The sequence below is a fragment of the Carcharodon carcharias genome, chromosome 34 (assembly GCF_017639515.1).
Source record: "Carcharodon carcharias isolate sCarCar2 chromosome 34, sCarCar2.pri, whole genome shotgun sequence".
Classification (NCBI taxonomy): Eukaryota; Metazoa; Chordata; class Chondrichthyes; order Lamniformes; family Lamnidae; genus Carcharodon; species Carcharodon carcharias.
The window spans coordinates 24,350,778-24,378,220 of record NC_054500.1 but is presented as its reverse complement, the minus strand read 5'-3'; the positions used below and the strand labels follow the sequence as shown (position 1 = coordinate 24,378,220).

Here is a 27,443-nt window from a genome sequence, read left to right as displayed (position 1 = left end):
CTTTTTCCAATGGATTGGAAATCACCAATCCCCATCTATGTTATATAGTCATAATATGAAACTGCTGCATATAAAGAGTGTTTTAATACTGCTTTTATAAAAAAAAACAGGCATTTACTTCCAGATACTGATGAAGTGGAGAAAGCATGGAGAAAGCACAACCCAGATAGCGACTACAGGGAAAGCAAGAGCATGCTTCTAGCCGCTATTCATTCACTCATTCTCGGCCACTGCACACTCAGCTTATTTTGAGGACCCTTTGGAGTGTCTCTACAGTCCCCATTTTGAGAGCTACTGTTCTATGAAACAAGGCCAATCAATTTTCTAGTCTGCGCGCACAATACATACTCCATTTTGGAATAATTTTGCCCATTTGAGCTTTTGTAAATGTTAATTGGTGTTCAGTTTTCACTAGCTACAGTCTAGTGTCTATAAGCAACCCTTGGTTCTAATGTAGTTGAGTATTCGTTAAAATCATATCCATAGTTGAAGTGACTAGATGTTAACCGCTTTCATAGTGAAAAGATGTCTTTCCTATTTACAACATGCTAATTTTGATAATGCAAAAGAAAGTTTAAAAGCATGTGCTTTATAATAGTTTTCTTATACATATAGTTATACTTCTACACATTCGAACCTTGGAATCATCATTTATTTGTGTGTATGAAATTTTTCTGCTTTGAGTCATACTTTTCATATCTGAAAACAAATATGTTGTGATTCTTAGAGTCCTCCATTTTAAATCTCACTACATGAACAGTTGTGCCTTGGTTTACCAAAGTTTGGAGAAGAATATTAGAGATGGTGTTTGTCGGGTTGGAATATCATGTGGTTTCTCGCACACTTTAGTGCTATCAAGAGCACTAGGTATTTATCTTTTTGACACTTGACTCTCTTCAGTTGGGAGGAGTGGAGGCAGTTCAGGAAGAGGGCTCTCGCACAGCTTGTGTGTCTAAAGCTGCAGGTAGAGGCCATCCATTACCTATTTAGACTGCTGAGGCCCTTTTTAGTGTTCACATAGTAGATATGATTTCAAAATATTCAATACTGAGATGCAGAGCAACGTCAATTAACAGCCAAGAAAAAAAATAACATTTTGTAATTCAAGTCAGGCTGGGGGGCTAGTTACTCTTTTGCAGAACTGACCAGGACTGAAAACCTGAATCCCATCTTTTAAGTTTTTTTTTGTTTTGCCCACTATTTTTTGCAGGACGGAGCAAGTTTCTTCATTTAAATTTTTTAAAATAAATTAATGTGCCATTTTTAATTTTCAGTTCTCCAAGGCCAAACCCAAACCAACCACAGTCCTCTGAAGCGCTCAGTTTCCCTCACCCCACCGATCAATATGACAAACCAGTCTGTGGTCAGCGAGTGGATGTCTCCAGATGACCTGCGTACCAGGGCAGTCTACGCCCCATCAGACCATGCACCACTCTCCCCGCAGAGCAGCATAGCCTCCTCTGGGAGTGGCGGCAGTGAGCAGACAGAGGAACAGGGGTCAAGTCGCAACACATTTCAGGAGGAGGGGAGTGGCATGAAAGGTAAGAGACAATGACCAGGTTATTGGCTCAGCAAATGTGATTGAACTACATAAGAGTTTAGGCTGAAAGCCTGCATAAAGATTCGGAAGTTAGGAGTAAGATGAGAGAGGTTGGAACCCTTTCGCCCAGATTTGGGGACATAGCTATCCGGAAGGGCGTTGATGTGGAAAGTAAAATGAGGATTTTTAAGAACCTGATGACTAGTCTTAGTGAATGTGACCAGTTTGCATTGAGATTGCTTCTGGTTGCACAAGAGCAACATGTTGGGAGCTGACAGTTGGGAGCAGCCCATCTACGAGCCAACTGTGATGAGGTGGATAGTTGGGTTTGATCTGTGAAGGATCTCTAGTCAGTGTCAGATTGAATATATTTTGGGCGCTATTGCTTGAGCACAGCTCTGTAATCTTCATTCTGCAATTATCCTTTGTGCTTTGCAAGCATACAGATCTTATTTTATCTATCAGTCTGCAGGAAAGGCAGTAGCCTGCATCATTTGATCAATAACTCGGAAAACATCTTGGAATAGGTTCCAGTAATTGAAAAGTATTCCACTTGTTGGCCTCTTTATTTTTCTTGTACATTTTAGCGGTATTATTTGGTAGCAAGACTTCGGAATATTTTTTCCAGAACAGTAAATGGAAGCATCAACATGTGCTAATGATATTTACTGATGCTGGGAGCTCAGAATGTTGTTCTGGACTGAATAGAATTCTTCATTGTTCAGAATTTTCCTTTCAAGTGAGCCTTTAAAGAAAATACCTTTGAAGTTGCAGTCACTTTGGAGAGAAAGTCTTGCATTTATATAGCACCTAACAAATTTCCCAAAAATGTCTCTGTACTCACCGCAGTAAATTATTTAGAATATCAATGACTCTTCTGCAGATAAATATGGCAGCCAACAAAATCCTGCAGGCAACTGAGATAAGTGACCTGTTTAATCTATCCTATAAGGCATTGGTTGAGTGAAGAATGTTGCTGGGAAACTGGGAGAACGGGAGAACTCTGTTCCTTGAATATTCCACTGGAGCAAGCGGATTTGACCTCGGAGTAACCTGCCCTCTAAAAGCTGACTCTATTGCATTTTAATGCCCTGAAGGTGATGACTGTTGTAATATAGCATCATGGATGTCAGGCACCCTCTAATATTGCCTGAATGGTTATCTGGACTCTTGCTCAGAAATTGGTTTGAGGCTATTTGGCCAAGGGAAGAGGGAAATCACAAGACAGCCAGATCCTGAACTCCTTTCCAGTGGTAGTCATCGAATGGCAGGGGCACCATGTGATTGCCTCTAGTTTGCATTTGGGGTTGTTTAAGTTGAAGGTATTTAGCAGTTGGAAAAGCACAAGTGGTATCCTTGATCTTTTTTTGCATCCTATGCGGGACTTTCACACTTGTCAGACACCAAGATGGGTAAATAACATGATCGCATCTGTTGAGGGTGAGAGAAAAGGCTCTTCTATATTTTTGGGGATATGTGGAAATCAGACAATTATCCCAACTAAGTGGCTTTTTCCATTCCCACAAATGCGTTGACTTATGCTCGTGGTTGCTGCTCTTTGCTACCTCAACTGAATGCCCATTCTTGATGTAGATAGTGGCCAGGTAATGAGTAGTGTTATGACGCAACAGATGAAATCAGGGAGGGTGTGTCTAGTTATCAGGATGTGTGTCATTAACACTATTTTCTGATATCTGGTGGAAATACCTGAAATTTGAGTTAGGCTCATGTAATTTCATTTCGGTTTCTCTGTCTACATTTCTTCCTCTGTGTGCATTTGTTGTCTAATATTGTAAATGCCTGGAGGTGTTACAATCAGTACCCCACCCGCATTATGATGACTTTTATAAACTGCTAGAGCCTTGCATTCCTGGTTTATGACATAATTTAAAATTCTGTTAAATCGTTGCATTGTAACATGACTCAGGAAATGGGTGCTTCTAAAATGGAGGTTTTCCCACATCCTGTGATTTTTATCCTCTGCTCCACCCACTCTACTGTCTCAGACCTACAGAATTTAATTGCCTTTACCTAGCCTTGTAATATTGTTACTAATATCAACAGAATGTCGCTTGCATCTCTGGTCCCTCAACACAATAATTGTGTTAGGAATTCCCTGAAATACGGACAGCAGCTTGGGTGAAACTTATTTATCAGTGTAGGAAATGTCAGGATTGTAACCCTGTCACCCCAGAAACAAAAGTGCTGATTAGATAAAACCTGAAAAGTACAAGCCTTATTCTTTGCTCAAATCTCCCAGTATTGTCAGTACGCTTATTTCATGAATTGGTGCCAACATGTTAGAGTAAGACTTGGAATTAAGCCACTATAGGGTGTGCTTTTAATTCATCATATCCAAATTACTTCTGCCACAGGGATAGACATGTTACCCCGTTATAGTGCTATTTAGATCCAAATGCTTTCTTCAGACATGAGGCTGGTTTGGAAGGATGCATTCTATAACTGTACTGATTTATTTTTGTTTTATTCTTCACAGTTCAGTATGAGACTGCATGAAGAGTTCATGCATCCATCATTACACAATTCTGAAACTATACCAATGATTATTGCCTCCTCTAGAAATCATGATCTAGATGTTCAGAATAAAGAAGCTGATTTAAGATTTTTTTCAACTATTTGTGCTGTCCTAAGTTGTTTCTTTCTCTCACCTTCAGTTTTCATTTGCACTGCACCCTTTTCCCCAGCCTAAAATTGGATTGCTGCCAGGCTTCTGCCTGGCCAGAGTTAGGTGGTATAAGAGAGTAGTCCGTGTGGCTTACTTGTATTGATTTTCTTGTATGTGGGAATGTAAGACAGTTTTGACTTTGAAGTATATTCATTGGCTGTTTCAGTTCTGTCATTTGGCTCTCAGTCCAATAACCAGTTTTAAATTTTGAGCGTTGCAGCAACCACCATTTTGATGACATTTATTGATCAGAAATAGAATATCAGTGGCCATATTTCAGTGCTGAGAAATCAGTTATTTTGAAAATATGTAATGAAAGTATTGATATGTTAGTTAGTTAGACTGGGAGAGTGGAATACCAATGGGTTGGTGCATAAAGTTTTAGTTCCTCACTAACAAGTCACTTTTTTTCTGTCTCAAATGGAATAGACACCTCCTACAACTTTTCTTTCTCTTCTCTTCCCCTTTCTCATACAGAAGGAAAAAATCAAAAGGTTAGTTATACCAGAACATTTTCTCTCTCTTTATAGTAGCTGATTGCAGACTGGCATCAGGAGACTTCTAGGCAGGGGTGCCTTTATGTGTCTCAGTTCAATGAGTGATGAAGGTTACAAGGTCACAAGAAAGAGAAGAAAAGCTCTGAACTAAAATTTTGTTGAAAGACTAACTCATGGGCTGTGATGGGGACAAGAGAAGTCTGTTCCTCCTCCTCAAATTAATTTCTCCACCATTGAACCATCTCTCTAAACAGCTGTATCAGTCTTGACCCCAGATATTGATAGCCTTTTGGAGGAGGAGATTCCAGATTTCCACTCCCTTTGTGAAGAAGTGTTTCCTGATTTCAATCTTAAATGTCCTAAGCTCTAATTTTAAGATTGTGCTGCCTTGTTCTAGATTCTTCCACCAAAGGAAATCATTTCTTTGTATCTACCCTGTCAAATCCCTTAATCACATTAAACACCTCAGTTAAATCCCCCCTCAAGCATCTAAACTTAAAACTTGGCTTGCACCCCCTTATGCAACCTGTCCTCTGAATTTAACCAAACCTTTCAAGCCCCAGAATCATTCTATTATGTCTGCCCTGTACCTCTTCTAAGACCTTTTTTGAGGTCTGGCACCCAAAACTGATTGCTGTGCTCTAGATGGCATCTGACCAAGGCCCTTAAAAATTGCAGGAAAACTTCCTTCCCTTTATATTTCAGCTCCCTTGATATAAAGGCCTACATTCCATTAGCCATTTGATGACTTTGTACCTGCTGCCTGTATCTTAACTCTCTCTCTCCTTGCCTGTTTACCCATCACCCCTAAGCTTGCTGACTTGTGTTGGCTCCCAGCATGGGAGCTTCTTGATTTTTAAAATCCTCATCCTTGTTTTCAAATCCATCCATTGTTTATGCTCTTCCTATCTCTGTAATCTCCTCCAGTCTGAGATTTCTGTGGTTCTCCAATTCTGGCCACTTCAGTGTTCCTGATTTTCATCGCTCAACCATTGGTGGTCATGCTTTCATTTACAAAGCCCTAAGCTCTGAAATTGCCTCTTTGAACCCCTCCATCCCCCTACTTTAAAATGTGTTACCTGTCCTGATATCTTTTTTTTTACATGGCTTGGTGTAAAATTTTGTTTGATAATGCTCCTGTGAAACACCTTGAAATATTTTACTACGTTAAAGATGCTATATAAATTTGAGTTGTTGTGCACCAGCTTTCAATGATTTATGTACATGAGTGCCCAAATCCTTTCCAAACTTCTTGCCATTTGGAAAATATTCCATTTTTGTTTTTCTTGGTTTCAAAATTAGTTACCTCACACTTGCTTGCATTGAGCTGCATCTGCCACAATTTTACCAGCTCGCTCAATCATTCTGTAACTCTATATCTTGCTGCTTCCATCCACGTGATTTGCTACACCTCCTAACTTAGTAAAGATTATCTATAATCTTTAATGTATTTAAAATAATGTATTTTATATATTATAGTGAATTTGTGTGAATAATGTTTAATCTTGGGTAGGACTTTGTTGGAATTAATGAAGACATTACGATGTAATATGAGAATAGAGTATGTAATGTGTTGCTGTTGTAAGAATCCATTGTGTTAACACTCAAGAAAAAGCCAGTAAAAGGTTTTCTGTGTTCAGCAGTGATTCCACATATCAAGAATTTAATTTGAGTAATGTTAAAAGAATTAAGTTTGTTTTCTTTAAAAAGTAGAGAATTTAACATTAGCCAGTTTAACTTTCTGGGATTATGGAGGAAGTTGACTTTAGCTGATCCAGGAAATTTATTCCTTGTGAAGGTTTCTAATCCCGAATAAGGAGGGAAGTTGAGGGGAAATTTTTCACTGAAGAGGCAGTCATATTGTGGACTAAGATACGTTGGGCGGAGACAGGGAGAGTGCATAGGTTTAAAACACCATCAAAGTGTCTGAAGCGATTAAGGGGAAAAGTGAGTAAGTAGGGTAAATCTATCCGAAAGAGCCTGGTTTATTTGCTGCTCATTGCCTTTTCCTGAGCATTTTGTATTCACAGAATTTTAATGGCTCAGAAGGAAGCTATGTGGCCCATCTTGTCGGCACTGGCTCTCTGAGTATTGTGACCTAGTGCCATTGCCCTGCCTTTTCCCTGTACTCCTGCACATTGTTTCTATTCAAGTAATGATCTAATGCCCTCTTGAATGTCCCGACTGAACCTGCCTCCACCACGCTTCCAGGTAGTGCATTCCAGACCCGAACCACTCTTGTGAAAAAGTTTTTTTTCCTCACATCACATTTGCTGTTTTTGCAAATCACTTTAAATTTGTGCCCTCTCGTTCTTGATCCTTTTACAAGTGGGAATAGTTTCTCCCTATCTACACTGTCCAGCCCCCTCATGATTTTGAACATCTCTATCAAATCTGTTAGCCACCTTCTCTCCAAGGAGAACAGTCCCAACCTTTCCAATCTATTCTTGTAGCTGAAGTTTCTCATCCCTGGATCTATTCTTGTAAACTTCTTCTGCACTCTCTCCAACGTGTTCACATCCTTCCTATAGCGCCCAGAACTGTACACAATACTCCAGCTGAGGTCTAACGAGTGTCTTATATACATTCAGCATAACCTCCTTGCTCTTGTACTCTATGCCCCTATTAATAAAGCCCAGGATACTATATGCTTTAGAAACAGCTCTCTCCATCTGTCCTGCCACCTTCAATGATCTATGCACATTTAGGTCTTTCTGCTCCTGCACTCCCTTCGAAATTTCATCCCTTATTTTGTATTGCCTGTCCATGTTCTTCATACCAAAATGCATCACCTTACACTTCTCCGCATTGAACTTCATCTGCCACCTATCTTCCCACTCCATTAACTTGTCTATGTCCTTTTGAAGTTCCAGACCATCCTCCTCGCAGTTCACAACACTCCCAAGCTTCGTATTATCTGCAAACTTTGAAATTGTCCCCTACACACCAAGGTCTACATTATTCATATATATCAGGAAAAGCAAGGGTCCCAATACTGACCCCTGGGGAACTCCACTACAAACCTTCCTTCAGCCTGAAAAATATCCATTGACCATTACACTCTGCTTCCTATTTTCCAGCCAATTTTGTATCCATGTTGCTACTGTCCCTGTTATTCCAAGAGCAATAACTTTTCTCTCAAGTCTGTTTTGTGACACTGTATCAAATGACTTTTCAAAGACCATGTACACCATATCAACAGCCTTGCCCTCATCGACCTTTTCTGCTACCTCCTCAAAAAAACTCCAAGTTAGTTAAAATATAATTTCTCCTTTAGAAATCCATGCTGGCTCTTCCTTATCAACCCATATTTTTCCACGTGACTGCGAATTCAATCCCAAATAATTGTTTCTAGAATCTTGCCCACTGTTAAACTGACTGATCTGTAATTGCTGGGCTTATCCTTACTACCTTTTTTGAACAAGGACGTAATGTCCTCTGGCACCACCCCAGAGTCTAGGGAAGACTGAAAGATTATGGCCAGCGCTCCTGCAATTTCTACTCTCACTTCTTTCAATATCCTTGAATGCAGCTCATCTGGTCCCGGTGCCTTGTCAACTTTAAATATTGACGGTCTATTCAGCACTTCCTCCTTATCAATTTTGAACCCTTATAGTGACAGAGTTTCCTCGTCTGTCACCATGGCCTGGGTAGCATCTACCTCCTTGGTAAAGACGGACACAAAATATTAATTTAATACCTCAGCCATGGCCCCTTCATCCATGTGTTAATTCCCTTTTGGGTCCCTAATCGACCCTGCTCTTCCTTTTACCACCTTTTTGCTATTAATATATGCCTATAGAAGATTTTGGGATTCCTCATTATGTTAGCTGCCAGTCTTTTCTCATAATCCCTCTTTGCTTCTCTAGTATGCTTTCTCGCCTCCCCTCTGAACCTTCTGTATTCCTCTTGGTTCTCAATTGTATTTTCTATCTGCCACCTGTCATGAGCAGTATTCAGTATTCCTACTGAATTTCATGTCATTGCTCTTAATAACTGAGATGTGCTTTCTCTCTGGCCTACCTTGTGTTTTGTGGTGGTGCTAGTTAGATTAAACCATTATTACAATTTAGGGACATGTTAAAAGCCCAGGAATATTGGGAGAAGTGATGAAACTAGTTTAAATTAAAACTCAGCTGGATCATAAGGGCGTAACAAAAGAGTAAATGGTATTTAAGGAATCGGTTCTTTGGACATACAAAGCAAAATACTGCAGATGCTGGAAATCTGAAATAAAAACCAGAAATACTGGAAATACTCAACCAGCCTGGCAGCATCTGTGGAGAGAGAAACAGAGTTAATGTTTCAGATATACATTTAAGATTTATCATTCTGATAAGAGGTCGTTGAACTGAAATGTTAACAAGATGATCGGTGCCTTAAATAGTCTTCCAAATGGAGGCATATGGATGCTGCGATGGAAGGATGAGCTAGTTGGGCTAAATTGCCTCGTTCATCTCCACTTATCTCTTGATCTTTACGACTTCTATTAGTTCCTCTATGATTGCTTTCCTTGGGGAACTGAATTGCACTGAATTAGAAGTAATTAACTAACTAATTTCAGCTGAGGCCTGGCTTCAAGCCCACATCTCTTTGCTCTCTCCCCCTCATTTTCTTTTTTGGCTTTTCCAAACCAAGACCAGTGCTTCTCCATCCTGTCATTGGGTCTGAGAGGCCTTGGATGACTCATTTTCCCATTCTTTATCGCCTGTGGAAAAGAGTCGAGAGTTGGGTGGCTGCTCCAGTGGCACATTTGAGATTAGAAATTTTTCTGGGGATGATGTCAATAGCCAAAATAATTGCCTTTGGAGGTGAACAGCAGTATTATAGTTTGCAGCGTTTGGATGGATGTTAACTGTGGCTGTTAGTGAATAATGGTGAGCTCCTTGCTGAGATGTGACTGCACAATAGGTTGATAATCATGACCACTGCAAGGTTGTTGGATGGCGTATTGACATTTGTAAGTCTGGTGTGTAACTATATAATTGTCATATTATGCAATATATAACCAATTGAAATCTTTATCATAGAATGGCTATCATTGGAATGTTGTACTATAAAGCAGATCAGTGAATTAGTGCTTTGCCTCCATATTTCTGAAACTGATTCAGTATCTCATTTCTTTGCAGATGTGCCCACTTGGTTAAAAAGTCTTCGGCTACACAAGTATGCATCGCTCTTCTCTCAGCTAACCTATGAGGAGATGATGACTCTGACTGAGCATCAGTTAGAATCTCAGGTTTGTCTTTTTTATCAATGTATCATAGTGATGTTGATAAATGACAGGTGTGGAAATTCATTGTTGCCCTCTTGCAGGCTATCAAAATAGTTTGGCTATTGCTGACAGGATGTTTCCCCTTGTAGGGGAGACTAGAACTAAGGGATACAGTTTAAAAATAAGTTTTGTCCCATTTAAGATGGAGATGAAAGACATTTTTTTTCTCAGTCGTGAATCTTTGGAACACCCTTCCCCAGACAGCAATGGAGGCAGGGTCAAAGAATATTTTTAAGGCAGAGGCAGATAGATTCTTGATTAACGAGGGATTCAAAGATTATTGGGGATGGGTGGAATGGGGAGTTGAGACCACAATCAGATCAGCCATGATCTTCTTGAATGGCTGAGCAGGCCTAAGGAACTGACAAGCCTACTCCTTCTAATTCGTATGTTCATAAACTCTGTTGTTATGACTGAGAAATACAGTAGTGACTGTCAGCAATGTACTGCTCTGTGCTCCCCATCTCTGCTAAAGGTGACTTGTTGGTGGGTGTGCAGTTCCCAGATGTTAGCAATTCTCCAGTACCTCTGCCAAGGGAGCATACTTGTGTGATCCCAGATACTGCCTCTGGGCAGCATTGCCACACGCAGTTCCATCCTTGGCTGATTTCTGCACTGTTGGCCTTCCGAAGAGGGGCTATAGTTTGGGAATCAGGAGCAGGGCATCTTATTTCATTCTTCTCCCCTCTTTCCTCTTCCTGTTTTCTTCACTGCCCCCTTCTCCTCCCACCCCCACCCAACTCATTTAAATATTTTTTTTTTAATTTTGTTACACAGAATGTTACAAAGGGGGCACGGCACAAAATAGCCCTGAGCATTCAGAAGTTACGCGAACGACAGGGTGTGCTGAAATCCTTAGAAAAGGTGAGTTGAGGGTTTTTTTTCTTTTTTCAATTAACTCCTTTCTGCAAGCACCAGGTATAAGTTCCTAAATACAATCAGGCTTCTGACACCTTGCCCAAATGGCCAGTTGTCAAATGTAAGCCCAGACTGTGAATGTTGGCAGCATACTCTGTTGTGAGTGCTGCTGTTCTTGATCCTGCTGTTGATGAGTATTCATGTGCACTTCTCTGCAAGGGTCACTGGGTAGCGATCAAGAGCAGGAATCCCTTTTTGTTTATTTGTTCATGGGATGTGGGTGTCGCTGGCTAAGCCAGTGTTTATTGCCCATTCCTAATTGCCCTTGTTCAGAGGGCATTTGAGAGCCAACCACATTGTTGTGGGCCTGGAGTCACATGTATGCCAGACCAGATAAGGACGGCAGATTTCCTTTTCTGTGTATGGCTCCTCAAGTCCTGAACTAACTACAACACCCTAACTTCCATTCTGGTTATGATTAAATAACAACACTCATTTTGGAATTGGATCTTTCTGCAACGTGTGGCTCATATTGTATGGCGCAGTAACACACTGAACTGCAGCATGTGAGGAATGTTGGTTATCTGCACCGCTGGTGGAACTTGTTCCTTCCAGCACACCCCCAGCCCCCAGTGATTGTAAGCTTGGCTACTAGCAAGTATTCCTGATTGATGCTCAGTAGTTCAGGAAAAACCAGATTGGAAATAAAACTTGAACAGGACTACACAGCTCATCCATCAGAGGTTTTTTATATTCATTCATGGGATGTGGGCTTCACTGGCTGGGCCAGCATTTATTGCACCCCCCCTAGTTGCCCTTGAGAAGGTGGTGGTGAGCTGCCATCTTGAACTGCTGCAATCCCTCAGGTACATCCACAGTGCTGTAGGGAGGGAGTTCCAGGATTTTGACCCGCGACATTGAAGGAATGGCGATTTATTTCCAAGTCGGAATGGTGAGTAACTTGGAGGGGAACTTCTAGGTGGTGGTGTTCCCATCTATCTGCTGCCCTTGTCCTTCTAGATGCTGGTGGTCATGGGTTTGGAAGGCGCTGCCGAAGGAGCCTTGCTGAATTTCTGCAGTGCATCTTGTAGATGCTACACACTGCTGCTACTGTGCATTGGTGGTGGAGGGAGTGAATGTTTGTGGACGTTTTGCCAATCAAGTGGGCTGCTTTGTCATGGATGGTGTCAAGCTTCTCGAGTGTTGTGGGAGCTGCACTCATCCAGGCAAGTGGGGAGTATTCCATCACACTCCAGACTTGCGGCTTGTAGATGGTGGACAGGTTTTGGGGAGTCAGGAGGAGAGTTACTCGTCGCATGATTCCTAGCCTCTGACCTGCTCTTCCCACAGTATTTATATGGCTAGTCCAGTTCAGTTTCTGGTCAATGGTAACCCACAGGATGTTGTTAGTGGGGGATTCAGTGATAGCAATGCCTTTGAACATCGAGGCGATGGTTGGATTCTCTCTTGTTGGAGATGGCCATGCATGACACTTGTGTGGTGTGAATGTTACTTGCCACTTGTCAGCCCAAGCCTGGATATTGTCCAAGTTTTGCTGCATTTGGACATGGACTGCTTCAGTATCTGAGGAGTCGCGAATGGTGCTGAACATTGTGCAATCATCAGCGAACATCCCCACTTCTGACCTTTATGATGGAAGGAAGGTCATTGATGAGGCAGCTGAAGATGGTTGGGCCGGGAAACTACCCTGAGGAACTCCTGCAGTGATGTCCTGGAGATGACTGACCTCCAACTACCACAGTCATCACCTTTTGTGCCAGGTATGAGTCCAACCAGTGGAGAGTTTTTCCCCCTGATTCCCATTGACTCCAGTGTTGCTAGGGCTCCTTGATGCCACACTCAGTCAAATACTGCCTTGATGTCAAGGGCAGTCATTCTCCCCTCATCTCAGGAGTTCAGCTCTTTTGTCCATGTTTAAACCAAGGCTGTAATGAGGTCAGGAACTGAATGACCCTGGTGGAACCAAACTGGGCATCAGTGAACAGGTTATTGCTAAGCAAGTGCCGCTTGATAGCACTGTTGATGACGCGGATGTTACTTGCCACTTGTCAGCCCAAGCCTGGATATTGTCCTGGTCTTGCTGCATTTGGACAATAGTTTGTTTAAAATAGAAACTTTTACACATGAGAACTAATGTCCAGTAAATTATTCTGTTAAGAATATCCTCTAATAGACTTCATTTCTTTGGAAAGGTGCCTGCTTGTTATCAGTAAAGTCAAATGTATTGTTATGCAACATTAAATCAAATTCCACAAGTACACCCGTTATTTACAAGAAATGTTGAAAGGTGTAATTTCTGAAACCTTGAAGTCTGTGGCAGTGAGGTTTTTTAATCATAAATGCCCAGGTATCTGTAATGCTCCATTTTCTGATCATCCCTAATTTGAGAATCCTCCACTTCAATAACAAATTTTGCCAATTTTCCCCTTCCTGCAAATGCTGATTCTTGCTGACATGCAGTGCTGCAGACTCCCAGTATCCTTTTGTAGTACCAGTGAGGTCAGTTGTAGCAATCTAACTGCTGCCCTGGCTAAAATCAACAATTCTCACAGAACAGGCATCAAACCTGGACTCTTTTGGTCTGTAAAACTTGGAGTCATCTTATACTATGCCGCAGGAGGAGTAGTAATACTTGTGTTTGGAGGTAAATGAGCTAGTTTTGTCTGTGTTAGCTCTTGGGCTCTGGACTTGAATTACTCAGTAACTTTTACAAATTCAGGCAAGTAATGGATCTTTAAAGAGACTTAAGGTCCTGTTAGGGTTGGGTGGTTGGGATGTGGGTAAATAAGTGAAAGTAGGGCACTGCTTTGCTGTTCAACAATTGGGACCTGGATTTGAATCTAGCTGAATCTGATGATGGGAGCCTATTCATTGTACCTTTCTGATCTCACCTGTGAGCCTCCCAAGTGAAATGAACCCCAACCCTCCATTTGATGGACTCCAGGGCCACAGCATAGAGCTTTGGTCCTGTATAAATTTAGTTCTAAGCTGTGGCCATCTCATTCACAGAAGTTATGTGGATGGATTATAATGTGTTCACCACACTGTTACACTTTTTGAATTCATCATGTTAGTAGTCTAAAACTCATTCCAGTATGTAATGCCTAATGATTGAAGTTCAATTGCTATACTTTCAACAGGACATTCTTGAGGGAGGAAACTTGCGAAATGCCCTTCAGGAGCTGCAGCAGATAATTATAACCCCAATCAAAGCTTACACCCCACCTCAAATAACCCCCAAAGAGGGACATGATACAGACCCCAATAGCTCCTCCAATACTATACCGGGACTGGGCACAGACAGCCGAACAACCAAAGCAGCTGCCGAAAAGGAGTCTACATCTGATGGCTTTCAGCCCCAGAGTGTCTCAACATGCGATGGAGAGTCAGCGGCGGCCCCAGTATCTGAAGGTGACATTCCTGGACAGTTCACCAGAGTCATGGGGAAAGGTTAGTGCTTACCTTTTTAATCATGGTGGGGGTAGGGAGAAACCAAATGGGGTTAAAGGGTGGTCTTCGCCTTCAAGAGTTCAGTCAGTTTTTGAAATTAACAGGGGACAAAAGTAGAAATGCAAATTGAAAATAGTTTGGTTCATGCTTGGATTACAAACTGCAACAGCTTTTTTTTTTTGTTGCCATGGTCTCCACATGGTCTCTAACTCTTTATTCTTGACATTGGCTGCCCTCTGGTACCTCACAGCCTCTCCATGTTGCCTGGACTGTATTGGGGAAGGCTGTTGATTATGAAGATTGTCAGACCTTGTTGGGGTTTGCTGAAGAGTGATGACAGCATAGGTTGGTTTTCGATAAATATGCATTTGGGCTATATTGTGCAGTTTTAACCATCCTGTCTTCAAAAAAAAGCATTCCATGGGCTTGCAGAAAGAGGGACCAGGGCCTCTGGAACTTGGAGGATAAAAATAGGACTGAAATGGGCGTTTAGCCAGTTGATAAATTGTGTCTTATAATTATTGGCTCCTTTTGAAAAGGGCCTGGTTATATGGTTTTGAAAGCCATTGCAGGTATTCCAGTAAGTGCAAACAGGGTGGCCCACAGAAACTGTTACATGCATCTTGAGCGGGCAGAATAGTATTAGTTGTACTTGCACAATCTCCTCCTTTTCATCACAATGTGTTGAAAACAAAATTCTTTTCTCTGTCAACTACTTTGACTTGTTATTTCACAGGAGCCCCAAACTGTACTCCTCACTTCCTTTAATCTTCCATTTCTTCATGAAATACTTTTTAAAACATAAGCAGCTAATCGCTGCTTCCTAATGGATATCATTTTCTCTCATAATACCTTTAGCTTAGCTCACTCAATAATAGCCTTGTGCCATGTTTTCTTGAGTTCCTGATGTCTTCCTGGTAGCGAGCAGGTTAAGGGCAGGTGACCTTATACATTGCTACACTGTGCAGTAGATGCTGTGACAGTGGATATTTTGTAGGTGAGGGTGAGAGAATAGGAATGTTTTTTGGCTGATTGTAAAAGTTATTCCTGAGAAGACTTTAATCTGCTTCTATTTCTTGTTTTCTGCAGTTTGCACTCAGCTGCTGGTGTCCAGACCAGATGAAGAAAATATAAGCTCTTACTTGCAGCTCCTAGAGAAGTGCCTGGCTCATGAGGTGGGTACTTGCATATTATAATGGGGATTGCCATTCCATGGTAATGATATATCCTTGAAACGTACATCCCTTTCCAGTTGCTGGAGCTGTCTTCCATTGGATTGAACAATTCTTCTGAAAGAGGAAGAGACTCGAGGGCCTGAATGGCTTACTCCTGTTCCCATGTTCCATTCTGAACCCAAATTACACTGCAGTGGTCTAATTAGAATCTGAAAAGCAAAAAAGACTTGATCCCATATCTAATTTTTTTCAACCCTACTCCCTCTTGGGGAACCAAAGAACTTACCTTTATATTGCATCTTCCAGAACATCCCGAAGTTCCAGTCACAATTGTTTCAACCCAGAAGGAAGCCATGCGGCCTATTGTGTCTGCACTGGCTCATCAAATGAGCAACTCGCCTAGTGCCATTTCCCACCTTCATTCATAACCCTGCACATTGTTCCTTTTCTGATAAATCTAATTCCTTTTTGAATGCTTTAATTGAATCACCACCACCATACTCTCAGGCAGCTCCAGACCCTAACTACTTGCTATGTGAAAAAGTTTTTCCCCATATTAGTTTTGCTTCTTTTAATAATTTTTTTAAATCTGTGCCCCCTCATTCTTAATCCTTCCACAAGTGGGAACAGTTTCTCCCTATCTACTCTGTCCAGTCCCCTCATGATCTTGAACACCTCTATCAAATCTCCCCTCAGCCACCTTTTCTGTAAGGAAAGCAATACTAACTTCTCCAATCTATCTTGATGACAGAAGTTCTTCATTCCTGGAACCATTCTCATAAATCTTCTGCCCCTTCTCTAATGCCTTCACATTTTTCCTAAGGTGCAACACCCAGATCTGGGTGCAGTACTCTAGCTGAAGCTGAACTAGTGACACATACATGTTCAACATAACCCCCTTGCTGTTTTACTTTGATCCTATTAATAAATCCCTATTAACTTGCAGCGAATAAATTCGTTCTGAAATATAATCACTTGCTTGTCAATGGCAGCCAGTTAGCAAACTGCAAGGTCCCACAAACAGCAATAAAATAAATAGCCAGATTATTTGTTTTTGATTGAGGAAGAGTTGTTGGCCAGGACACCAGGAGAACTCCCCACTTTTCTTTGGATGTCTTCTAAGCTTTTACATCCACTTGAACTGGTAGAAAGGGCTTTAATGCTTCATTCAGCAGCACTGCCTCAATGCTTGCAACTGAAGTGCTGGCTTGGAATTGTTATAATGGGGCTGGATGCCATAACCATCCAACTGAAAAGTGAGAATGCTGCCAGTAAACTATTCTGGCACATGCAGACATGAGAGTTGCTGGAGTATGGTCTCTAGGTACTAAGGTCTCTGCAGTGTTTCACCCAGCCGACCATTTCTCACGAATCAGGTTAGACTTTAGATGGGTCACAGCCAACTCAAACCTGTCCTCACCAGTGTCCACTGAGTCACTGTAATAAGTCATCAGGAGCAGAAACCCTAGGTGACCTGATTTTTTTTTTATAACTAGCCCAAAAATGCTGTTGCAAATTGTCAGCCCACTGGAACGCATGCTGAGATCTGTTCATTCACTATATACAGGACTTTCTCTTTGAAAAATTCTGATTTGCATCGTTGTTATTGTCTGATGAAACAACAAAACATGGCTTGAACTGATTAATGTGATGTGGCAAATTCCGAATTGTTGATTTAATGCAGTTTGTTCACACCTGCCAATTGTTACTCGGGAGTTACGTTAGTTCATTCTGTTTCTATAAAAAAGTACATTTTTTTTAAATGCCCTCCACCCCACCCCTGCTGCACCCCTCCAAAGGAAGTACTTTCTGGATAAGTTCTCCACCCTCCTCCCCTTCCTAATTTTTCTCTGTTCTTCCTGATGCCTTGTAACAGAGGAGTAGGTATGTTGTTCTTGGCCACAAGTTACCCATAGGTACCAGGCATTGCTTTGGAATGGTGTTCTCATCATGATCGGAGAGAGTGTAATTCACCAGCACTCAACCTTGCAACGATTCCTACCCTGCAAATTAAATGCTGATGCTATTAGCACCAACACAAAATGTGACCACCTTTAACTGGATACTTTTCCTGATGTATCAGGAAATACAATAGCACTGCCCTGCTTCAAGTATGACACCAGAATGCGAACAATACATATTCTGTTATATAAAGAGCAACGAAATGAAGCTATCTGAAGTCCTGAATGCTTTTCACCTCTTAAATAAGTGGCAGGGAAATTGTACAAACTATATCTACTGGTTGTGGATCACATTTATCTGAAATTGATTTCAGGCATTTACTGAAACACAGAAGAAAAGACTATTCTCGTGGAAGCAGCAAGTGTTTAAGCTGCTGAGGTCTTTTCCTAGAAAGGCCTTGTTGGAGATGCCAGGTGTTCGCCAGAGAAGGTGAGTTTTCTGTGTCATTAATGTGATATGGCCAGGGTGTAATTCCCTGTGCTGGAAATCTGAAATAAAAGCTTCACAGCATGGCCTGCACTCTCTGGATCATTGTCAATATTTTGGGAGGAGGCCCATTTGACAGTTTTCGCTTCTGGTGAAATATTAGGCCCTTCTTAAGATTAGATTCTTGCACATCTGCTTTGCATTTCTAGAAATTTATACCACCATGGGTCATTATTTCTGACTTCCCTTCATGCGCATACTCTTTCTCCTCTGCCTCAGACTGCTGTGGCTCTCCAATCTGTGCTGCCTCTTTCTATTTCATCTCTCCCACCTGTTCCCTTTTTGCAGTTTTCATTCCAGGAAGCGAGTAACAAAGGTAGAAAAACAGTTAGAATAACAGAGGAGTAGGTGCGACAGAAAGCTGCACTGAGGGAATTGAGGGGAACTGACTAGTTGGGAAAATCAAAGCTGAGAAGTTATTGAGCTTCCAAGATCTCCAAATGTTCATTCACAAAATATAAAGTGCTGTTTAAGGAGCACCAGCAGATCTTGGGTGTGGGGGCATGTGTGTGGTGGGAGTACAGCATGGAGAAGCTCCAAGCTCTCCCTAAAGGGCTATGGGTAGCTAACTGGATCTGATAAATGGGGCTAGTGCTGAGATGTGGGGCCTCCCTGCAAGCTAAGATGGCCTGGGTGGAATCTATGACCATGCATGTGCCACCCAGTTAGCCTACCTACATGCTTTCTTCACATTGGACCTTGCCCTGGCTAAGCAAAATGTACAGGGGTGCAATATTGTGCTCATGAGTGAAAACAGACTCTGGATCAAGACTCAGGATTAGTGTGGTAGATAGATTTCAGAGAAATTGCAATGTGAATGGAAAGTTATGGTTTTTTAATGGAATTTCATTTGTTAATTGTCAATTTGTTTAAGGGATGAGGAACTGTCATGACGCTAGTATGTTGCAGAAAATATTGTTGAAATATACTTGTGACTGAAATAATCAGAAATAATATAATATAGTTCTGGGAGCTACTTTGTGCCTGAAGTGCAATTTGGGGATCTGATTGGTTGTTGACACTCTGATCTGATTGAAGGGACAACAGATCCTGGTTCCGTAATCCGGCTGAAGAAATTGTACACGACATTGAAAAGATTGTTAATCTTAGTGTAGTTCTGGTACAAACCCTGAACTCGCCAGTGTTGAGCCCTGCAGCGTGCTTTTAGTTTAGCTGCTTTTGTTTTGGACTTTAATTCCGACCCTGGCAGAATGGCATATCTGAGGCGACTGAACACAAGACGCCAACTCCCTGACACTGGATTTCTCAGAATGCAGTTTTAAAAACACGAGTGTAAAATACCCCATATGTACAGCAAGTAAGTGTGATCAAAACAGGGAGACTAGTGGGGTGTGGTGAAAAGTGAGTTCATGCCATCTATTCGTACAGTTTTTTGCAGCAAGTTTTAAACTCTGCACTGAACTTGATAGCAAAGCCCCTGAGCAAAGAAGGGGGAAGTGTAGCCACTGTATTTAGTCATTCACCTGTAGGATTTGTCGTGTACTGGACACTGCAGAATGTTGGTTTTTGAACACCGAACGTATTAGTAATCAAACACTTCATTGCAGCAAGCTGAATTTGTAGCACTGCAGAAGCACAGGTGGATATGTGCCAACTGTCAGGCTTTAAACCTGTGCATCCCAGTCACACCTATGCCATTCATTATCTGATCGTTATCAAGGAAGATGAATACTAGAGTTTCAGTTACTATATATATAGATTGTTGGCAACGAGTAACAAAGGATGTATTCAGTAGTGATTTTTATCAGCATCAGCAGAACTCCTGAGTTTTAATTACTGCATTAAACTCCCTGTCATCCTATTTATTATCAATAAAATGTACAGTGTAAGCCACTTGTAGCTGATTTATCTGTGCCAACTTGATTTATCTAGAGTGTCTCCTAACCAAAATAAATCAGTTCATGGTATGTGGAAATAGAAAACCAGCAGTGTGCCCTGTCTTTTCGATTTCAGTATTGTACAGTGATTGGCAATCAGGAGTGCACAGCATGCAGTGGGGAAACTCTCCTATGAAATATGGGATTTCACAGTCTCTACATATATGGGTTGCTTTTTGTTTAAAGCAAACCAATGCTGGAAAATGCCTTTCTAACTCTGAGACTAAGCAGGTAATATTCGTGTGTCAGAACCAACCAATAATGTGCACACTATTTTTAATTGATTTGGTTCAGGTGGGCTCCATTTGTCCTAATTATTCGAATGTCCATAAATATCATCCCTACGATAATTAGAGCGTACTGTGTAAGAAAGAAAATAGATTTGCATTAATGTAGCGCCTTTTATAACCTCAGAAGTACACAAAGTGCTTCACAGTCAAAGTGTAGTCACTGTCGTGACATAGGAAACGTGATGACAGATTTGCGCACGGCTAAGGACCCAGAATAATGTGAAAGTGACTAAATAATGTGCTAGTTAGTAATATTGGTCAAGGGATAAATATTTGACAGGGCACCCGTGTGAGCTCACCTCTTCATTTGAATAGTGGCATGGGATCTTTTATATCCAGCGAAGGGAATGGGCTGGGTCTCATCCGTGGGCAGAAGTAAAATAGAGATGGACACATGTTGGCCCAGCAGGAATCAACAGCTTCAGGAGAAGAGAAATGATTAATAAAGTATTGATGTTTCCTGTCCTCTGGTTTATACTGGAATTCATAAAATCTATTTTTCTTTCCAGCTGGGGTTTCAGTCAGTCCAGTTCGCTTCCCACAGCCGGTTCTGTGGTTGGAGGGCTAGGCAGACGAGGCCAGCGGCCATTCCAGGTTCCTCCGCGGGGTCTGTCTGCAAACCGCATGGGTCTGATTGGCACTTCTGCTAATCTGGGTGGTGTTTCTCCAAGGCATACGCTTAATCCATTGACAAGCCAAGGCAGGCAGGTTAGTACATGTGGCCTGTGGTGCAAGTGCAAGAGAAGAGAAAGTTTGGAAGATGTTTTATTCAGCATTTTAATGAAAGCACCTTCAGAAGCGGATAACTGGAGAATGGAGGATGCAGCGTTGGTTCTTGTATCCTGACTTCAACTCCAACCTGGACTGATATAGGATAAACCTCATCTCTTTCTTGGCTGCATCCCTGAAATGAGATTGGGCAATTTCTGTGCAGCTCTAGTGGGTTTGGGGCATGAAATGGCAGCGTTGGACAGAGTTGGCAGAATGTTGTTACGAGAAATGCGCCATTGCAATATCACACTGTTTGGCAGGGAGTCTGAAATGTTGATGCCCTGCTCTCCAGCACTGACATCCTTCACCGCAAAACTTTTTTTTCAAATTAAATATAAATTGAAATTTGGAATTTTGTGGTCTGCTGCCTCTCTCATGTAAAATGACAAAAGTGGCAGGCTGTTGGCAGTGCTGGTGTTCATATTGTTTCCAAACTGCTGTTCCTGTACCGGCCCACATTCGTGTATTCAGTGTACCTCCATTTGCCAGCTTTGGCATAAACCAAGCGATGGGCAGAATGCAATAAAATTTTACATTTTGTTATATCAATGAATTGAGGGAATTATGACCTTCATACCCTTTTTTCAGTGTTCAGTATTCTGGAAGAAAAAGCAAGAACTTAGAAAAAACTGCTGTTCCTTTTTAAACTAAACTTTGAAAGTGCTGTATTGCTGATGTGTGGGGCGGAATGTGAATTTAGGTTCTATTTTTAACGGTTGAGTGTGCTATGTTCAACCTTGCCCTTCTCTTCATTGTTCAGCCACTTTACACCTGCCCAGCCTCATCCGCCCTTCTCTGGCGCCTTGCATTTCCCAGTTGCTCAGTGTCACAGTTTTATCCTCCTAATGCAAGTGGGCCATCAAAAGGGGGTATTTGTTACTCTGGCTTTTCTTGGTTTCAGCTGTGTTTTATGGTGACCAATGGAAGATGGGGGGGTGGGGGGGGTGGTGAGTGAACCTGTCATTTATTACTATGGATAGGGTGTTATCTTCCAATCTCCCTTCTTGGCACTCAATTTGCAGGAAATTTAAAATAAAAATCAAAAAATCCCAAGACGTGCAGCAGGTGCCTCTCTTTAGAAAGTGGATATGAACCTTGAGTGAAAATTGCATCCAGTATGGTCTAGTGTAGCTATTTTTATTCGTTCAGGGTATGTGGGCATCACTAACAAAGCCAGCATTTATTCCCCGTAACTATGCAGCTGAGTGACTTGCTAAGCCAATTCAGAGGGCAATTAAGAGTCACCCATATTGCTGTAGATCTGTAGTCACAAATAGGCCAGTATGGGAAATGGGTTTCCTTCTGGAAAAAACATTAGTGAATTTAGTTGGGGTGGGGTGGGTGTACAACAATCCAGTGCTTTCACTGACCCCATTCCGGATTTCATTTTTATTCATCCATGGGATGTGGCTGTTGCTGGCTGGGCCAGCATTTATTGCCCATCCCTAATTACTCTTGAAGGTGGTGGTGAGCTGCTTTCTTGAACTGCTGCAGTCCATGTGGTGTAGATAAACCCACAGTGCTGTTAGGGAGAGAGTTCCAGGTTTTTGACTCAGACAGTGAAGGAATGGCGATATATTTCCAAATCAGGATGGTGTGCGGCTTGTTTAATTAGCCACATTGAAATTCCCGAGCTGTATGTTTGGATTTGAACGTGCCTCCACAACGTCAGTCCAGTGATAAAACCACACCGTACCACCATATGGGGTGCTGCAGTAGGTCTCTGTGCCCACTGGTTAGGAAAGAGAAAAGCAGCCAGTTTTCCTGCCCTGACCGCTATTCAGCAATCTCTGGTGGAAAGTGTGGACATTGGGCAAGGAAGGATCAAGGTTAAAAGCAAAAAACTACAGATGCTGGAAATCCAAAACAAAAATACCTGGAAAAACTCAGGTCTGACAGCATCTGCCGAGAGGAACACGTTTCAAGTCCTTATGACTCATCAACAGAACTAAGTAAAAATAGAAAAGAAGTGAAATATAAGCTGATTTAAGAGGGTGTGGAACAGGTAGAGCTGGATAGAGGGCCAGTGATAGGTGGAGATAACCAAGAGATGTCATAGACAAAAGGACAAAGAGGTGTTGGCGGTGGTGATATTATCTAAGGAATGTGCTAATAGGTGACATTAAGGGTAGAAAGCAGGACAAGCAAGGTACAGATAGCCCTAGTTGGGGTGGGGTGGAGCGAAGGGGTTGAAATAGGCTAAAAGGCAAAAATAAAACGAGATGGAAATACTTTTAAAAATAATGGAAATAGATGTTTCTTTTCCCACCTATTTAATTTATTGGGAAAATGGGGGATCGGAAAGGGGGTGGGGATGGAGGAGAGAGTTCATGATTTGAAATTGTTGAACTCAATCTTCAGTCCGGAAGGCTGTAAAGTGCCTAGTCGGAAGATGAGATGCTGTTCCTCCAGTTTGCGTTGAGCTTCACTGGAACAATGCAGTAGGCCAAGGACGGACATGTGGGCATGAGAGCAGGGTGGAGTGTTGAAATGGCAAGCGACAGGGAGGTCTGGGTCATGCTTGCGGACAGATCGAAGATGTTCTGCAAAGCGGTCACCCAGTCTGCGTTTGGTCTCTCCAATGTAGAGGAAACCGCATTGGGAGCAGTGAATGCAGTAGACTAAATTGAGGGAAGTGCAAGTGAAATGCTGCTTCACTTGAAAGGAGTGTTTAGGCCCTTGGACGGTGAGGAGAGGGGAAGTAAAGGGGCAGGTTTTCCACCCATGGTGGTTGACGTGTCTGGCCCATCTCCCGCGCATCTCCCCTCACTCCTTCCTCTCCCTCCCAGGACCATGATAGGGTCCCCCTTGTCCTCACTTATCACCCCACCAGCCTCCGCATTCAAAGGATCATCCTCCGCCATTTCCGCCAACTCCAGCATGATGCCACCACGAAACATATCTTCCCTTCACCCTTCACCGCCCCCCCCCCCCCCCCCCCCCCCCCCCCCAAACCCCGGGCAGCATTCTGCAGGGATTGTTCCCTCCGGGACAGCCTGGTCCACTCCTCCATCACCCTCTGCACCTCAACCCCCTCCCACAGCACCTTCCCATGCAACCGCAGAAGATGCAACACCTGCCCCTTTACTTCCCCTCTTCTCACCATCCAAGGGCCCAAACACTCCTTTCAAATGAAGCAGCATATCACTTGCACTTCCCTCAATTTAGTCTACTGCATTCGCTGCTCCCAATGCAGTTACCTCTACATTGGAGAGACCAAACGCAGACTGGGTGACCGCTTTGCAGAACACCTTCGGTCAGTCCGCAAGCATGACCCAGACCTCCCTGTTGCTTGCCATTTCAACACTCCACCCTGCTCTCTTGCCCACATATTCGTCCTTGGCTTGCTGCATTGTTCCAATGAAGCTCAACGCAAACTGGAGGAACAACACCTCATCTTCCGACTAGGCACCTTACAGCCTTCCGGACTGAATATTGAGTTCAACAATTTTAGATCATGAACTCTCTCCTCCATCCCCACCCCCTTTCCGATCCCCCTTTTTTCCAATAATTTATTTGGGTTTTTCTTTTCACACCTATTTCCATTATTTTTAAATGTATTTCCATCCATTGTTTTATCTCTGCCTTTTAGCCTATTTTGATCCCTTCCCCGCACCCCCCCACCCCACCCCCACTAGGGTTATCTGTACCTTTATTATCACATTCCTTAGATAATATCACCAGCTTCAACACCTCTTTGTCCTTTTGTCTATGACATCTTTTGGTTATCTCCACCTATCACTGGCCCTCTATCCAGCTCTACCTGTCCCCACCCCCCTCCCACCTTAAACCAGCTTATATTTCACCTCTTCTATTTTCCCTTAGTTCTGTTGAAGAGTCATACGGACTGGAAATGTTAACTGTGTTCTTATCCGCAGATGCTGTCAGACCTGCTGAGGTTTTCCAAGGATCAAGGTTAGTCGTGTTGCCCTTCAAAATGTGCTTGTCTGCCAGCACCAGCTGTCGTCTCTTGCACTGGAGAATTGGTACTTGAATGAAGTACCAAAGAGCTGGCACTGCCAATGAGATAATAGTCCATGTGTCAACACCTTCAGCAAAGAGGGAGGAAGAAACAACACCAACCAAACTCTCATTAACAACTTCATTATTGTATTATCTAACTGAGGATGGTAGAAGGGAGAATGGACCTTGGCCACTTTTCATCTAACAATTCTTAATATTCCTAGTATTAAAAAGAGGAAAATAAATCAAACTAAAGCACACCGCCTGTAAGATTGATATGTTTTCCTTTCCTTCCTGCAGAACCTATGGTTTGCGAACCCAGGTGGCAGTAATAGCATGCCAAGTCAAAGTCGCAGCTCAGTGCAGCGGACATACTCACTACCTGTGCACACCTCCCCACAAGCCATCCTGATGTTCCAGCAGCCAGGTTTGTCCTGTTTTGGCTCCACATAATTTCCTCCATCAACCCGAAATGGTTCACTTTTCCTCTTCAGAATGGGAAGGCTTGCTATGATAGTAATGAGATGTCTTGCAAGCAAATTACAAGTTTTCAGTGTTTTCCCCTTGCTTATTACGGACTTAACCATTTGAAGTGCCTGAAAATAATCCTTGCTATTTTTACTGACAGTATGGAAGAAACTGAGGGATGCTGGAAATATTTTAATCCCGACCACTTGGCAATCCTCTGAGTTTAAGTTGCGCTGAAAGCTTTCATTTTCCTTTTAGCCCTCCAGCGTTACTTGGAGAAGTGAATAAATGTTCTGTATGTTGTGACACAGACACGTAAGGTTCCTAATCTGTGCTGAAAAAGCTCACCTCGAAGGGGGAGAATTTGCTGAGCTAAGGCAATGGGCTCATTGAATAGCTCTTTAAAAGACTGGGTACAGGTGCAATCGGCCAAATGGCCCCCTATGCTCGCTCTGATTTAAGTTGAGTATTAGGATTGATCTCGAACCTTTAAATTTGAATGTGTGGAAAGGTCGGTGAGAGGAGAGAAATTAATGAGGGTCCCTGCTCGTAATCACTATCCAATGATTCCTGCTAGAAAGCACTCACCTGCAGAAGATGAGCGTGAACGTGATCGGACAGCTCTTATGTCCTTATTAGATAGCATTAGCTGGCTGCTCACCATGCTCATACATGAAGGGACAGTAGAATCGAGAGGCAATGTGGCAGGTGGGTGCCCTTTCCCTCTCTTCTCCCCCTCTCCCCCCCCCCCCCCCCAAACAAACCCTGATTGTCAGGAGAATGCCCATTAATTGTCTGTTGAGGGGTTGTATGTCATGTGGGGCCCAGTAAAAATTGGCAGATTCTCGGCACTGGGAGGTGGCTGATTGACATTGAGTTCTAACCAGATTTCTGAAATGGCTGTGACAGAGCTGACCCAGCTTTCCTGCCATTGAATGGGGCCATCACCATGGCCACTACGTTCAGCCTGGAGAAAGGATACTGAAGAGCTCCTAATACCAGTGGAAGCAAATGTTAGCAGCAGTAAGCACCTTTTGAGGAGAGCGGAAGAAGCTACTCAGGGACAGAAGGGCTTTGCATTCTGCCATGTATCCCAAACAGAGAGTTTACTGAAGCTTTGTGCTGTTTTAACAGAATGTCAAGTGCCAGTGACAGAACCGGAGATTAATACCAGACTGGAATCTCTGTGTCTCAGTATGACCGAGCACGCCTTAGGAGGTAAGCAAATACACTCATGGATTACACCGTTGAGTTTTAGTGACTAGAATATTTATGAAGCGAAGTTTCTCTCCAATTCAGAGTAAGAAAATTCAGTATAAGAAGTGGAAAATATGCAGGAGAGGAAGGCAGGTTCCTGCAGTGGACTAATGTTGATTCACCTTTCTTTGGTATAAGTTCCACCAAAATGGGAATCCCCTCTGTTTGTTGATCATTCTGTGAGAAACTTCTACAAAACATCTGGCGAATGTATTTTATCCATTACCTTGTTTGGGTAAGACCATGTCTCTGTACCTCTCTTGAGAACATTCTTCACCTTGGTGGGATGAGGAGGGTCACCTCTGAGCCTCATCAGTCCTCCCATGCCACTCATGCTCAACCTGGGATCATTTGATGATCAACAGAAATATTACTGGATAACTTTCTTATTCCTGCCTCGAGACACACATGCTGTTGGGCAATAGAATAGTCCCTCCATTTCTACCCCTTCCTTAAGTCAGTGCAGACCATGAGCCTCTCCTGATCCCTTAGCAAAGGACCCCTTATGCCCCCACCTCAATGAATTTTGAGCTTGGCGTGATGCTCCGCTTTCCTTCCATTGCCTTTGTACCCACTTACCCACTTCTTTGGCCAGAAGTCTTCCACACACACTGAACCCTTTTACCCACCTCCAATATTCTCCCATCAACTCAACCCCTCCCTCTGGCCTCTTACCTTCTCTAGATCTTTTTATTGAGAATTGCTGGTGTGACTTCAACAGTCTGAATTTCTCTGCTCCCCCACCCACTCCAGCTTATCTTCATCTGAACTTGCTGCACTGTATGGTTGGGTCAATCCCCAGCATTGTCGCCATTCCTCCGACAAGGGGTGGTGTCATTGCTGTTT

The 27,443-nt window shown here is 42.6% G+C and overlaps 1 protein-coding gene across 3 annotated transcripts in view; it reads left to right on the top strand.

The window, feature by feature from the left end:
* Positions 1 to 27,443, top strand: part of LOC121272690 (protein Smaug homolog 1) — an 83,821-nt gene that overhangs the window by 44,369 nt on the left and 12,009 nt on the right. For 2 of the 3 annotated variants that reach the window (XM_041179416.1, XM_041179415.1), the window contains exons 4-12: positions 1,275 to 1,541; positions 9,853 to 9,962; positions 10,776 to 10,862; positions 14,018 to 14,327; positions 15,417 to 15,502; positions 17,778 to 17,893; positions 20,648 to 20,846; positions 25,173 to 25,299; positions 26,475 to 26,558. In XM_041179416.1, coding sequence (XP_041035350.1) covers positions 1,275 to 1,541; positions 9,853 to 9,962; positions 10,776 to 10,862; positions 14,018 to 14,327; positions 15,417 to 15,502; positions 17,778 to 17,893; positions 20,648 to 20,846; positions 25,173 to 25,299; positions 26,475 to 26,558 — 1,386 coding nt within the window. The remainder of the gene's footprint in view (positions 1 to 1,274; positions 1,542 to 9,852; positions 9,963 to 10,775; positions 10,863 to 14,017; positions 14,328 to 15,416; positions 15,503 to 17,777; positions 17,894 to 20,647; positions 20,847 to 25,172; positions 25,300 to 26,474; positions 26,559 to 27,443) is intronic. The other variant, XM_041179417.1, reaches the window with a different exon arrangement.